This window comes from Lepidothrix coronata, unplaced genomic scaffold (assembly GCF_001604755.1).
Source record: "Lepidothrix coronata isolate B3197 unplaced genomic scaffold, Lepidothrix_coronata-1.0 Scaffold187, whole genome shotgun sequence".
Lineage (NCBI taxonomy): Eukaryota > Metazoa > Chordata > Aves > Passeriformes > Pipridae > Lepidothrix > Lepidothrix coronata.
In genome coordinates this window covers 552,412-566,586 of record NW_016690367.1, presented here as the reverse complement: position 1 = coordinate 566,586, position 14,175 = coordinate 552,412, and the positions used below count along the sequence as shown (strand labels likewise).

The 14,175-nt window shown below is 55.0% G+C and overlaps 3 protein-coding genes across 3 annotated transcripts in view; 2 read left to right on the top strand and 1 right to left on the bottom strand.

Moving 5' to 3' along the window:
- Positions 1-229: 229 nt before the first annotated feature.
- NUDC (nuclear distribution C, dynein complex regulator) lies at positions 230-6,648 on the bottom strand. Its single transcript, XM_017831137.1, has 8 exons — positions 6,510-6,648; positions 5,381-5,458; positions 2,834-3,034; positions 2,472-2,552; positions 1,904-2,017; positions 1,287-1,481; positions 585-668; positions 230-496 (listed from the first exon to the last, which is right to left on the bottom strand). The coding sequence occupies exons 1-8, from the start codon at positions 6,603-6,605 to the stop codon at positions 245-247; spliced, it is 1,101 nt and encodes a 366-aa protein (XP_017686626.1). The 5' UTR covers positions 6,606-6,648; the 3' UTR covers positions 230-244.
- Positions 6,649-7,214: 566 nt separating this feature from the next.
- NR0B2 (nuclear receptor subfamily 0 group B member 2) lies at positions 7,215-10,132 on the top strand. The gene is made up of 2 exons (XM_017831138.1): positions 7,215-8,436; positions 9,012-10,132. Exons 1-2 carry the CDS (start codon positions 7,911-7,913, stop codon positions 9,272-9,274), a joined length of 789 nt encoding a protein of 262 aa, XP_017686627.1. The 5' UTR covers positions 7,215-7,910; the 3' UTR covers positions 9,275-10,132.
- Positions 10,133-11,401: 1,269 nt separating this feature from the next.
- GPATCH3 (G-patch domain containing 3) overlaps positions 11,402-14,175 on the top strand; it is a 5,319-nt gene continuing 2,545 nt past the window's right edge. Inside the window, exons 1-3 of the mRNA XM_017831136.1 lie at positions 11,402-11,735; positions 11,975-12,390; positions 13,564-13,738. Coding sequence (XP_017686625.1) covers positions 11,402-11,735; positions 11,975-12,390; positions 13,564-13,738 — 925 coding nt within the window. The remainder of the gene's footprint in view (positions 11,736-11,974; positions 12,391-13,563; positions 13,739-14,175) is intronic.

Sequence of the window (14,175 nt, the reverse complement as noted above, 5' to 3'; positions counted from 1 at the left end):
TCTTAGGGACAGCTCCTGGTGGCAAGTGGCAGGGAGGGGTGATTAGCTGGGCTACCAAGGGAGATTAGACAGCAATCAAGACCATGTTAAAGTTCAGCAGAGATGGCACCTCCAGTCCCAAACATGCCTTCTGGACTTGAAATCAGCAGATTAAGACAATTCCAGAGCTAAGCTATTCCCAGAATTTCCCATTAGGCTTTTTACCCCCACAGGCTTTTATAGACACCAGTGATCAGCCAACAGTTCAATGACTAAGCAGATGAGAGCACAGGTGGGATTGAAGGCCAACCTGCTTTCTCTTCACATATTTGTGCCAAAGAGGAAGAGGAGGAGGGCTTGGGAAGGCAAAACCCCACAGATTAATGAGGTGTACCCACTTTTTCAAAATGTCTTGCTTCTTCTGTTCATCAGACGTGGGCAGGCCCATGGATTTCTGTCGTTGATCATACATCATTTTCTCCACCATGCTGCGAGTTTCACTGTCCAGGTCTGACAGCTGAAAACAAGATCAAAATTGGAACCACTTGGCTCAGGTGAGCCCATTTCTGACAAAGTTCCATCCCATAAAACAGAGGAGTTCTTACCTTTGAGTTCTCTGGATTAATTTTCTTGGTGTTGATCTCCGGGTCTGTGGAGACCAGTTTGTTCCACCATTCCATCTTGTTGATCTGAAGGGCAAAGAAGCAAAAGTATTTTATTTTTCTTGGACTTGCTCTAGGAGTTTTAAGTTTCAGTCACAGGAAAAAGCTGCTGGAATCGAATTTTATTTGACAGTTTCCTAAATATTAGTAAAATCTGAAGAGGGATAAAGGGTACTACTTTTATTTCAAACTACTTCGGGTAGCCTGAATTTTCACAACTGGGAAATCTGGGAGAACATCACATGTCATGTTTGGGATGAGATAAATGGGATTAAAAATGAATCACCTGAAGAGGCCCAGAAAGAAGGCAGTGAGGGACACAAAAAGGGACACAATAGGATCTGTCCCTGGATTTTCATGTCACTAACAGATGTCAAAACGTGCCATTATTCCATTAAGGAACAACTTTAAAATGCCTGATTTCCTTCCAGCTTTTTCTGAACTGCTGAGAAATCCACTGGATATCCTGGATTAGCCTGAAATTAGGCTGAAGACAGGGAATTTGCAATATCCCACTTCCACTGGCAACAATGACACTGCACTAAGGATAACCAAGTGGTCACCTGATAAAGCCCAGGGTTGTCACTCTCATTCCACCTGGGAAGAGGCAGCCAAGCCTGAATCCTCCCCAAGCCATTCCCTTACCTTCTCCAGGTGCACAGTGACTGTTTTACCATCTTCAATGAGCCAGGAGCTCTCCTCCACCTTCACCTCATTGAAGAGCTCCCCATCAATGACAGGAGAGTGGCCCTTCAGGCCGACTTTGAGGCGGCGTCTCTGGACATCGACCACCACGTCCTTCCCCTTCAACCTGAAGTTCACCTTGAAAGGGATGGCCAGCTGGAGCAGACAAAGAGCAGATTTTGAGAAGCTGGGCAGTGAATTCTCTCCTTACCCTCCTGTGCTGCTGTTCCAAGACTTTCTGCCTTGGTTTCACAGAGCACAAACTATTTTCCTTCGGATACTGAGTGAGTGGGAGGTAAAAGGATACAAGGGGCCATACAAAGGGAAGCAGATTTTGATTTCAAACATAAAAAATTTGGCCTTTAAAACAAGGCCAAAACTTGGCAAACTACAGCTCCTGGGAATTTTATTCAGTTTACCAAGCTCTCCCCCAGCTATTGAAATGCTGCTGTTAAGTACAACTAACAAACTTCCACAGGACACTGAGACACAGGGAATCAGCTCCACCACTCTGACCAGCACCTGCTCTTATTCCCTATCTCAGATTCCTCAGATCCTGGTAATAAAGCAGGACTTACATCCAATTCTGAAAGAGTCTGTGTCCACCTATAATTTGGAAGGTCAGCTCCATTGCCAGAGTTGGGTTTGAGTTTTCCTTTATCCTTCTCGTCTTCCTCTTCATCATCTGTTCCCTAAGAAATTCAAGAGTAAAGAAAAAAGCTTTTCAAGTTTCCATTTATCTTTCACTTGTAACAACAGTTATTGAGGTTTATAAGAAGTTCAGGTCAGGTGTTTGTGTTTGATAGCCACATAAACTTAGCCCAAAAATTAACAGATGCTGTTGTTACAACACGATTACAGGAAAAAAAGCCAAAAAGACCCAAACTTTATTGAAATTTTTGGGAACTCTGTGTGTATTTTTAAAGAAAGTCAGAATGGACATCCCCTCACATTCACAGGAGTTCTTATGACTGTCCAGAAATATGTTTCTCAGCCTAAGGCCAGGCTGGACAGGGCTTGCAGCAACCTGGTCTAGTGGAAAGTGTCCCTGCCCATGGCAGGGGGTGGAAGTGGACGAGCTCTAAAGGTCCCTTCTAACCCAAACCACTCTGTCATTCTAAAATAAATTTCCCAGGTGAGTTTTACCTGTTTGTTAGAATCTGATTCAGCTTCATCCTCTGAGGGTTTCACTGGGACACTGTTGACCTGCCCTTGTGCCTCTTTCTTCTGTTTAAAAAGAGAAGGAAATACGCTCAGCCAAGCGCTGGCACTTGGTGTCACTTCCTGACCAGGCACTAGATGGCCTCAGCCTCTTCAGCTCAAGCTGAAGAGCAGGACTTGGGAATTGCATCCAAGACTTTGAAAACAGGGAATTTTCAACCTTTAAAAAAATTACAGGAAAGAGGTACTACCAAGGGGAAGATTCCCTTTGTCCTCACACTGCCACGACTGCAAAGGAACAAGGCTGAGCCATTTTGATGCGTTCCAGCACCCGACAACACTCTCACCTGGTTGATTTCGAGCTGCAGCCTTTCTGCTTCCTCATCCGTGAGTTCCTTGATCCTTGGCTCGTTGGCTTCCTGCTTTTCCTTGGCCAGTTTGGCGGCACGTTCGGCCTTTTCGCGCCGCTCGGCCTCCTGACGGGCCTTCTTCTCCTTCCGCTCCTTCTGAGCCAGTTTGTTGTGGTGGTTGAAAGCATCTGTGATCAGCTGAAAGACAGGAACAAAGACACAAGGGTTTTAAAATAAATCACCCATTTCAAACCCAAATGGAGCCAGCTTGGTCTAGTGAGGAGCTCATTCGTTCAATCACAGGGGGTGTTGTGACTTTTCCCTTTGTTTTCACTCGGGTTTTGACTGAAAATACTGAGATTTTTCAGTTGAAAAAGAGAGAAGAAAAGAAAGAGAAAAGAGGGAAAAAAATATAAAATATTCAATATTTAAATAATTATAAAATACTTAAATGTAGGCCTTCTTAGTTCTTCCCTACACAAGGTGTGTATTTTCATGGAGATAACATAGGAATAAAAATTCTCCACGTATTTTGTCCTTTGTGCTATTCCAGCAGGACGAGCTGATGCCCAACCCAGCCACCTGACAGCTACTCCACATATCTAGGCCAGCTGGAAGCACAGGGACACAGAGTCCAAGTTTTTTTACCTACTTCTGACCTTACCCACGTCTGGGCTTCTCCCAGACGGAGCTGCCACGACTGAGATGAGAAATGCTTGAAAACCTCCCGTGTTTTACACTAGAGGGGCAAGTTCCTCCATAAATCTTTTCTTTCAGCCTCCCTCCAAACTCCCCAAAAGGTTGTTGTGACTATTGAGAGGCAAAATCTCAAGGTCCCTGGTGCCAACGGCCACGTGCTCAGCGGGAAAGCTGAGTACACAGGCAGGGAGCCAGAGCAATTGCCCCACCTCGATAAAGCCAGGGGTGCTGTGCAGGGCAGCACGTATGTGAGCTGAAGGCTGCCCCAGAAAACAGCACAGACAGAGCCTGAGGAAGGAATTAGAGGGGAAAAATTGATTTATATATGTTTCAGAAACTTCTGGGGGGGGTTCAGCACCTTTTTCGAGCAACCTGCAGTTAAAAGCCTCGTAGTTTGTAACCAAGCCCTGAGTGTTTCTGCTTTGTTCTACAGAGGAAAGCAGGATTTATTTACACAGTGCGAGTCCAGTGACTCCTGGGACACAGGATCCAAGAAGTGTGTGTGCCTCCCAGACTCTGTTCCCAACCCCACGACGATCCATGGTGAGGGAACTGTTTACACTGCCCGAGCTTGTGGGTGTCACCCACATCCCCCTCACTCCACATGAGGGCTGCACCCAAAAAACACAGTGACCTTCCCACCCTCTCCTCTTTCTCTTCCATGCCAAAGGGTGAGCAGGACTGGGGGAGCAGCTTCTGCCATTTTTGTTGTGCAGAGCACTTTCTCGGGAGGCCGTAAAGCACTTTGACGGGTGCCACCCGAGGACATGAACACTTTTTTTCTACAGGCACAGATCTGACAAGGACAGTGGCCAGGACATGCCAAAGCACAGCCAGTGCTCCCCTCTGAAATGCCACTCAGGGTTTCACTCCCTGGGAGCACAGAGCCCCCAGGAATTTGGGGATATTTGCTCTCTAATCTAAGTGACAGCGGGGTTTATCTTTCTTACTTTGATAGAATCGCAGGATGGTTTGGGTTGGAAGGGACCTTACAGATCACCCAGTTCCACACCCCTGCCGTGGGCAGGGACTCCTTCCACTAGACCAGGTTGCTCAGAGCTCCATCCAACCTGGCCTTGGACACTTCCAGGGATGGGACATCCTCTTTCCCATCCCTTACCTCCCTCAGCTTTACCACCTTAGGGACTGGACAGAGGATGTCACACCCTGTGCAAGCACCTAAAAGCTGCCCTAACACATCCCACTGGTGGAGTTCCAGCAGTCCAGGAGGAGGAACAGCTGCTATCCTGGTAAGTATAAGAAGGAAATGTTCAGGGAGCCTGGCCATTTTGTGTTTCAATAAATATTTCCTTAAGGTGAAACTTAGTTTTTCAGCCTTGGAGCTGGGTGAGGGCAGGACAGGTGATGCTCAGGCTGCTCGAGGCTCCCCAGAACACTCACTCCATCCAGCCCTGAGCCAAAGGTGCAGCTGCATGTGCAGGGACGTGGACTTTGTGCTTTTTCTGAGGTGAACAAACAAGGTAACCCGGGGTTATCAGCACCCTGGCGTGTCACCGTTAAGTCAGTGTGTCTGGCAGGTTTGCTTTCCAAACAAGCCTTTGGCCAGAGTCTGGCAGAAAAACCTGCACTGTTGGTAACATCTGAGCAGGCAATTGTGTGTTCCTCACCTCTGAGAGGGGCAGCTCCTTGTTTCCTTCCTCCCCTCTGAGAGGAGCAGCTCCTTATTTCCTCCCTTCTGTGATGGATTTCAGGAGCACCACGAGCTGCTGGTGCCCCAAGTACACCCAAATGCAGGGTGTTGTTCAGGCAGGGAAGTCTTAGCCTGGCACAGACACGAGTGGGATGTAAATTAAAAAGTTAAAAGCTCAAGGGTTTACTTTTTACCTTCTCTGCCACTCCATCTTCTCCCCCAGTGAAGAAATCCGTCTTCCTCCTCAGGAAGCTGAAGAAGGTGTTCACAAGCTGGTGGAAAGAAAAGGATCAGTGAGACCAGGTCACTCCAAGCCATCCCCTGTCTCTGGATCAGCCCTTATCCTTTGTCCTCTCCACCTGTGGCTGTGTCAAAATCATCCTGGAATCAGTCCTGTGACTGTTTTCCTGGAGAAAACATCCAGCTCCTGGATTCCCACCTTCCAGAAGAGGCATTTGTGTGGTTTGCATGAGGAAAGGGCAGCAGTTTACCCTCAGGTCCTGCTCCAGTACCCCAAGCTGTTATCCAAGGCAGGAATTTGGGCAGGGATACATATACATATATACCACGTTTTGCTTCTTTTGCATGCCTAAAAGTGTGCAAACTCTTTATTTTTACACAATAATCACCAGCTGCCTGCCAGGGGTCACTGATGAGTGAACAGGTACCAACCAGCATCCCCAAACCCCTGTGGGAACACATATTCTTGGCTGATCTTCTTTTTCCAGGAATTCTGTGCTGTGGGTGTTTCAGTCTGAGATTTCACTACAGCACGAGGGGCTGGTTTAGGAGCGTTTTTTTAAGCTATTTGTGAGTGGAGCGTGAGTGGGGGGGTCCCACACCCTCCAGCCCTGCTGCAGGGCAGCACCCGGGATCGCGGAGCCCCCAGCCAGAGGGATCCCGGTGGGATCCGCGAGGGGGGTCAGCAGATCCCTGAGCACGAGGAGGGGGAGCAACGATCGCGGTCAGGCCTCACGGGGCCGGTGGTTGTACTGTGAAAGAGCAACTGAGGGGCTCCATCCTGCCCTGTGGTGAGCCGGCACAGGCGCTGCCCGCGCATCCTGAACCCTCCGGGAAAGCTCCGGGAATCCCGAAGGCGCCAGGGCCGGTGGTTTAAGGCCCCCTCGTTAACATCCTATTAATTAACTAGCGGGGCTGCCCAGGGCCGTTATCTCCGCTCCCGTAGCACCGCACGTGCCTCCCGTGCCCCACGTGCCGGGGCGGGATCCGAGAAGGCCGCGCCGCGCCCCCCCCACGCCCCGTTCCTCCTGGTCCTGCCCCGCCGTCCCGCCCCCAGCTCTCCCGGTGTTCCGGCGGCGCTACCTCGCGCACGCCGCCCTGGTGCTGCTGCGCCATGGCGAGCAGCATGCCGTCGAAGCGATCCTCCTGCTCGGCCGCATCCTCCGCGCTCAGCCCCATCCTGCCGCCGCCGCCGCCACACCGGGCCCCGCCGGAACCGGAACCGGCGCCCGCGGAAACGCGCGCGCCTGCTCTCAAACCGCCAATCACATCGCGCCGCCGCACCGCTCTCTTCTTGGATTGGTTGAAGGAACTGTCAATCCGCGCGGTGCTTTTCGCGGATTGGTTGAGGTCGCTGCCAATCTGGCCGGGAAGGCGGGGCGCGAGGCGCGGCGCGGTTGCTATAGCGACGGGACGGGCGGGTTCCCGCGGCCCTCGGGGGTCCCGGGCCCTGGTGGGACCCCCCCGGGCACCGGGACCCCCCGGCACCCGCTGCTGTCACGGGAGCGGCCCCAGCGCTGCCACCCGCCCTGCGCCCCCCTCTCCTCCGCGTCCCGCCGGGGCTGGGGTCCAACATGATCCCTGGGCGAGAGAATTGAGGTGGGAGGTTCTCCCTCTTCCTCCTCCCTCAAAGGTTCCCCCTGTCCCCTGCAGGAATCCTCACCCTGAAAGTGCCTCAGCAGTGCCCAGCACAGAGGGACAGTCACTGCTCTGGTCATGTGGCCACACCATGGCTGGTACAAGCCAGGTGCCCTTGGCCTTCTTGCCCACCTGGGCTCACGTTCAGCCGCTGCTGACCAGCTCCCCCAGGTCCTTTTCCACTGGGAGAATGTAAGAATTCTGCCCTCTTTTCCTCCCTTTTCTCTCATGCTGCAAATGGGGGCATTTGCCCTTCTCCAGCCCAAGAGACAACACCCGTGGCCCTTCCTGGGCACTTCACCAGGTTCCTCTTCCTCCCAACCACAACAGGAGCCTCCCGAGCAAGGCCGGGCAAAACCAGCCGCTGATAACACGACTTCCAGGTTGCTCCTGCCAAGGCCGGGCCGTTGAACTCCAGGGCCCAGACGAGCGCCCTTTGTTTGTCTGTGAGGTCCTGGCAGCGACACCCGCCCCACGACAGCTCAGGGGCCTTGGTGCCATGGTACAGCCTGGGGTAATGACTCTGTTTATCCTGTTTGGGTAATCCTGATAACGGCCCAACCCGCCGTCCCCCCCTCCCCGGCGATTCATTGAGAAAACGGCTGTTGACGCAGCGCTGGGAACTCATTTGCCCCCGGCCAATCAGCCCAGGGACAGCGGGGCTGGTTGGGTGTTTTTTTTTAATGAGGGCGGCTTAATCAGGGCGGTCAAGGCTGTGGAGGGGTGTTTCAGTGGTGACCAAGCCTTATAAGAGCTGGCTGGCGCAGCCACAGGGCTGGCAGAGCTGGGAGGACGGAGATTTAAGGAGGGGTTTTACGGGAGTTTCGCCGAGGACCCGGCTCAGCTATGAGCACCAGCGTGGGCACGGAGTGCGAGAGGTGCCAGTGCCACAGCAAGGATAAGAACACTGCCATCCTCTACACCCTCCTCAGCCAGAACCTGCACCCCGGGCGGGCCCGGCAGCGCTGCCTGTGCCACCAGCGCCGCACCGTCCGGCTGCGCACGCCACACGTCACCTGCCAGGCGGCCTCCGACGTGCTGGTCAAAACCATCAGCTTCATGAAAAACCTCCCTTCCTTCTACCTGCTGCCGAAGGAGGACCAGCTCCTGCTGCTGGATAGCTGCTGGGTGCCCCTCTTCCTGCTGGGGCTGGTGCAGGAGATGGTGACCTTCGAGGTGATGGAGGCGCCGGCCCCCAGCATGCTCAAGAAGATCCTCCTCAGCGGGCAAAGCAAAGGGCAGGAGCCTGAGAGGACACAGCCCACACTGGCTGCAGTGCAGCGGCTGCAGTGCTGCCTCAACACCTTCTGGAGCCTGGATCTGAGCCCTAAGGAATACGCCTATCTGAAGGGAGCCATCCTCTTCAATCCAGGTGAGTGCCAGGCCCTCGTGGCTCTGCCGGCTGGAGCTGGCAGCTGAACACTGAATCACAGAATCACTGAGGGTGGAGAAGGCCTCCAAGATCATCGAGTCCAACCTGTGATCACCCCCTTGTCAACTAGACTAGAGCACTGAGTGCCACATCCAGTCATTCCTTGAACACCTCCAGGGATGGGGACTCCACTTGCTCCCTGGGCAAACATAGACCTCTTGGCTTGGAGCTGCTCAGAGCTGGGCAGGTGTGAGAGCAGAGAGGGCTGGTCACCTTCTTCCTAATTCTGGTCATTCCCAAATGCACTGGGAAGCAGGGTGGAGGGATGTCAAATGTAGTGGTAAAAGCCAGAGGACTTTGCCTGCAGACAGCAAACCCAGGTTCCTTTACTTGATTTTCCCAGTTAACTGCTTTTCCTCCCTCACACAGCATCCCTGGAGTAGCCACATCTCAGCACCGCTGTGTACATCCCATTAGTGTGCCCTGCTGAGAAATAGGGAAGGGTGGGAGCAGGGGAAACCTGGAGCTGTTTTCCATCCTGCTTCATCCCCACCTTCCCCTCCTCTCCCTCACAGACATCCCCGGGCTGAGGGTTTCCCTCTACATCGAGAGCCTGCAGCGGGAGGCCCAGCGAGCCCTCCAGGAGGTCGTGCAGCCGCTGCACCCCGACGACCAGGGACGCTTTTCCCACATTTTACTGGTCGCCTCCTCCTTAAAATCCATCCCCCCCACCCTCATCACGGATCTGTTCTTCCGGCCCGTCATCGGCGACGCCGACATCGCGGAGCTGCTGGTGGAGATGCTCTACGAGGCTCCGGGGCTCTGTGTGCCCTGCTGAGCCCACCAGGATGCTCCCCACACCTTGCCAGGATCCACAGCAGATCCAGGAGAGGGGATTTAGGGAGAGAAGCGCTCCGGACTCTTTGGGAACTGCGTGTTTCGTTAGGGCTGAGGCTGGAGGATCCGTGCAGAAGCAGCTCCGGCTCAGCAGATGTTTACAGCGGCTCCTGCTGGCCTCCATTTCGTGGAGTGTGTGGGGTTTCATGGAGTGTGAGGGGTTTCCTTCCCTGTTCCCTGTTCCCCCCTGCCTGTGAGCTCTGGTAGAGCCTGATCCCAGTTTTTCCCCTGTGAAATCATTGTGCATTTTGCTGTTAACTCCGAGCGCTGAGGGCTGTCCTCAGCTGACAGCTCGATCCCGTGCTGTTTGATGGCCTCAGTGGGATCACTTACACAGTGCAAACATTGTGGAATTAGGTCTGGGTCTGCCTGTTGTGCTTGAAATCTTAGAAACACTCAGGGAATACCTTCAGGGGGAAAAGCCAGAGTGTTAAATCCCACAGGGCGTCCAGACTCACCCTCCTTCCCTTAGATTACATCTTTCCTCCCTAATTCCATGAAATACAACAGGACTAAGAGCACCTAAACCTGCTGCACCTCATTTTGGGCTCTGGGCTTACCTGTTTGTGTGATAAGTGAACCCTGAGCTGGGAACGCCGTGGAAACGAGCGGAGCTGGTTTAGTGGTCGATCCAAACATCCCTCCCTGGAGTCAGAGCCAGGTGCACACCTGGAAAACTCGCTCCTCCTGCCTTCAACAGGTGAGGTGTCAGTATTTTATAAGTGAACATTCATGTGGTTTGTATATAAGATGCAATAAATTATTTTTTTAATAAAATGCTTGACGTTTTGGAACAACAGTGGTGACTTTTTAGAGGTGGTGTTGAATTTGGGGGCGGGGGGGGGGGAAAGAAAAATCTGCTGCAGGCCTGGCATGGAAAGAAAGTGGAAGGAAAAGGATTTTTCATAAAAATCCACCTGCCAATGCAAATATGGGTCAAATGGTGTCAGTGGGACCTGTTTGATGTAAAACCCCTCGGTGCTTCCAGCACACAGAAATTTCCAGGGGCAAATCCCCCTGGAAAGCTGCACCTTTCTCCAGGTGTTGAGCCTCTCCCAGGGTCTCCCAGCAGTGTCAGAGGTGGATGCTCTGACTCACCTGGACGCTCCCCTCTGCTGCCAACAGGCTCAAACCCTGTCCCATTTTCCATGGCTGGCACAGGTGAGGTGTCAGGTAGAGCTGCATGGAGCCTCCCCGTGCCACAGAAACAGCCGGAATCTTCGCCAGCAGCCCGGAAAACTGCAGTGTCAGCCTGTGCCTCCACCTCCGCCGCTGCTCCCGGGCTGATCTCAGCCCCATGACGGCCCTTTTCCGTGGGGAGGGAGGCTGTGAGTCATGGGATGAGTCCCAGTGAGTCACTGAGCACGGGACACCCAACAGCCCTGGGACAGGGGCACCAGACCCCCAGGGGCTACACAGCATGGGGGGCTGGATGCCCCTGTGCCCTGAAACCCCCGGGGTTTGTGACCCACCCTGGGGCCTGGCCACCCCCTGCTGTCCCCAGGGCCTGGTAAACACCCCCCCAACACGCACTGGGGTCTGGCCATCCCTGGGGTCTGGCTGTCCCCAGAGCCTGTGACTCCCCCCTCCCATTGGGGTCTCTCTGTCCCCCTGCCCTCTGTCCCTCCCCAGGGCCTGTGACCCCCCCAGGTTCTCTCTCTCTCCAGATCCCATGAACCCCTCACAGGGTCTTTCTGTTCCAAGATCCCGTGACACCCCAAAGGCCTGTGACTCCCCCAGGGTCTCTCTGTCCCCAGGGCCTGTGACACCCACCCATTGGGTTCTCTCTGTCCCCAAGGCCTGTGACCCCCCCAGGGCCTGTGACCCACTCCAGGCTCTTTGTGTCCTGAAGGCCTGTGACACCCTGAGACCCCTGTGAGCTGAGAACCCTGCCAGGTTCTCTCTCTCGCCATGTCCTGTGACCCCCCCAGGGTCTCTCTGTGTCCCCAGAACCTGTGACACCCCCCGCGCCCCCCCGCCCGCACCGCCCTCTCCGTCCACCAGGCGGCGCCCTCTCTCCCTCCCCACACCTGACGTCATCCCCCCGCGCCCGCACCGTCGCCCCAAGATGGCGGCGCCCAGCGGCAGCGGCGGCGATGGCGGCCCGGCCCGGTACTGCCTGGTCAGCGGCATCCCCGCCGCGCTCCGCTCCGCGCACCTCCGCGCCTACTTCAGCCAGTTCCTGGAGGCCGGCGGCTTCCTCTGCTTCCACTACCGCCACCGTCCCGAGCGCCCGCCGGCGGCGGCGGGGCCGCGTACCTGCTCGTGCCTGGTGTCGGTGAGGCCCGGCCGCGCCCGCCGCTTCGTCCGCATGTACTCGGGGAAGCGCTGGGTCGGGCCCGGCGGGGCCGCGCTGCCCGGCCGCTGCCTCATCCGCAGGGTCCGCCTGAGTCCCGCGACAGGTACGGGCGGGTACCGGGGAGGGCCGGTAGCGGGCCTGGGGGGGACTCGGACCGACACTCTGCAGCCAAGCTTGAAGGGTTAACACCCCTTATGGAGCTTCCTTAGTGCTTTAAATTTACTATGAGGCGAGAAGAGCCCGTTTGGGCCCTGCTTATCCCCCAAGTGCTCGGGAGGGCCCTGTTTTACCCCTCTCAGGTGGCTTGTGGGCCTCTCCCCAAACATTCCTTTTCTTTTCCAGGCTCAGAGGCGTCTCCCAGCAGCCAGGACCAGACGGCTGCCGGGGAATCTGTGACAGAGGCGGAGCTGAAGCGCCTGCCCGAGTTCAACCCCCCCTCCTTCATGCCTTTTGGGAACGTGGGCACCCCCCTGAGCGTGTTCCTGGAGCTGATCCGGGCCTGCCGGCTCCCTCCCCGGATTATCAAGAAGCTGCAGCTGGATTTCCCAAAGACTGGCTCATCCCGGAGGTATGGGAATGTGCCCTTTGAATACCAGGACACTGAGACAGTGGTGGAGGAAGGAGGAGTTTACACGGCTGCAGGGGATGAGATCACCGAGGGAGAGGGGCCCGAGCCAACCCCGGGGGTGACTCACCCAGCCGGGCCCGAGGAGGAGGAGGAGAGGCAGCAGGAGGAAGAGGAGTCTCACTCAGATGATGTAAGTGGAATATTCCAGCACCATCCGAGCCCAGCAGAGCTGGGAGGGCATGTAGAGCTCAATTTTAATCTTTAACTGTATTGTATAAATTACACGTCTAAAAAAATGATGTTAAAATAGAATTGTTCACTGCATGGACAGTGGGTGCATGAACCCCCCAAAAACTGCTTGTCCAGAGCAAGTTGGGCATAAAGGGTTTGGTCAAGATTTATCCCAAAGGCTCTGGTGGGGGTTGAGCCCAAGGGGTTTGGCCCAAGGAGCTGATGCTGCAGAGCAGACCCTGGCAGATTGGCCCAGCTCTGCTTTGCCTACAAATGAGGTGACCAGAGGCTCAGGGCCATGTTTGTGTGCTGGAAAAGGACACGCAGAGCTGCACAAATGGCTGACCTCGAATGCTCCTGGGACTGAAGTTTAGTCACTGTGAGGAAAATGGCCTTTGTGACAAAGGCTCCTGGAGCCCTGGGCAGGGCAGGCTCTGTGGAGCCATCCCTGCCTGGCAGACGCCTGTCTGGCCTGTTCTCCCAAACCTCTGTCATTACAGATCCCCAGGCAAGCCATTCCCGTTCTCTCCTCCACCAGAACTAACTCAGATGCCAAATCTTTGCTGCAGTTCCACCCCATTAGTTTTTCCTGGCAACAGCGGGCACAGAGGGCGCTTTGTTCCCTCCTTTTATTCAGCTTTTCCTTCTCCAGACTAAACAGACTCCTCCAGCTGTTTCTCACAGGCTGTTTCCTGGATCTCCAGCCGTTCTTTTGGCTGTCCCTGCCCTGGAAGGGCTGTGCCCAGAGCTGGGCAGGCAGCAGTGGAGCTGTCAGCCTGCCCTGTGCCTGTGCCAGCGAGCTGCTTCCCGGGAAACCCACACAATCTCCTTAGGGATCAACTGGAGTGGAATTAATTCGTTGCTTAGTGCTGACTCCAGGTCCAGCACACCTGCTCCTTAAATGGGCATCCCTGCAGTGGGTGTGAGGTGTGGGATTTCTCAGTGCTGACTCTGGAAGTGGCATTAGTCAAGGAATGAGCTCATCCACACCCATCATGTCAGGGCCTGAGAGCTGCAGGCTGGGACCAGCTCTGTCAGCGGGGCTGTTCCGCAGGGGGGGTGTTGGGATGGGGTCAGGGGGCAGGGAGGGGGCTGTGCCGGTGTCACCCACCCTGTGCCACCTCCCCTGCAGGACAATGACACCTGTGAGGAGTGGGAGAGGCATGAGGCCCTGCACGAGGACGTGACCAAGCAGGGCCGTGTGGAGGAGCGGCTCTTCGAGGAGGAGATCGAGCTCAAGTGGGAGAAAGGAGGCTCTGGCCTCGTGTTCTACACAGATGCCCAGTTCTGGCAGGAGGAGAACGGAGGTAATGTTGGTGTTTGTGTCACTGAGCCCCCACCAAACGCCAGGAGCAGGTTTAACCCCCTGCAAAGTCTGGCTCAGCTGCAGCCACTGGCATCTTGCCATCACTTTTTAATCTTCCCTTGGTCACAAAACTGGAAACTTGATCACAATCCAGTCACCAGAGACCCCAGTGGTGCTGCCTCTGCCTCTTCTGTGGGCACTGGGATTTGGGGAGTCTCTAATGCCATTTCAGTGCTGGGCACTGCTGAGGCACCACCTCAAGTGCTGTGCCCCGTTCTGGGCCCTCACTGCAAGAGAGACATTGAAGGGCTGGAGAATGTCCAGAGAAGGGAATGGAGCTGGAAAAGGGGCTGGAGCAGCTGAGGGAGCTGGGGAGGCTCAGCCTGGAGAAAAGGAGGCTCAGGGGGGACCTCCTTGCTTTCTGCAACTCCCTGACAA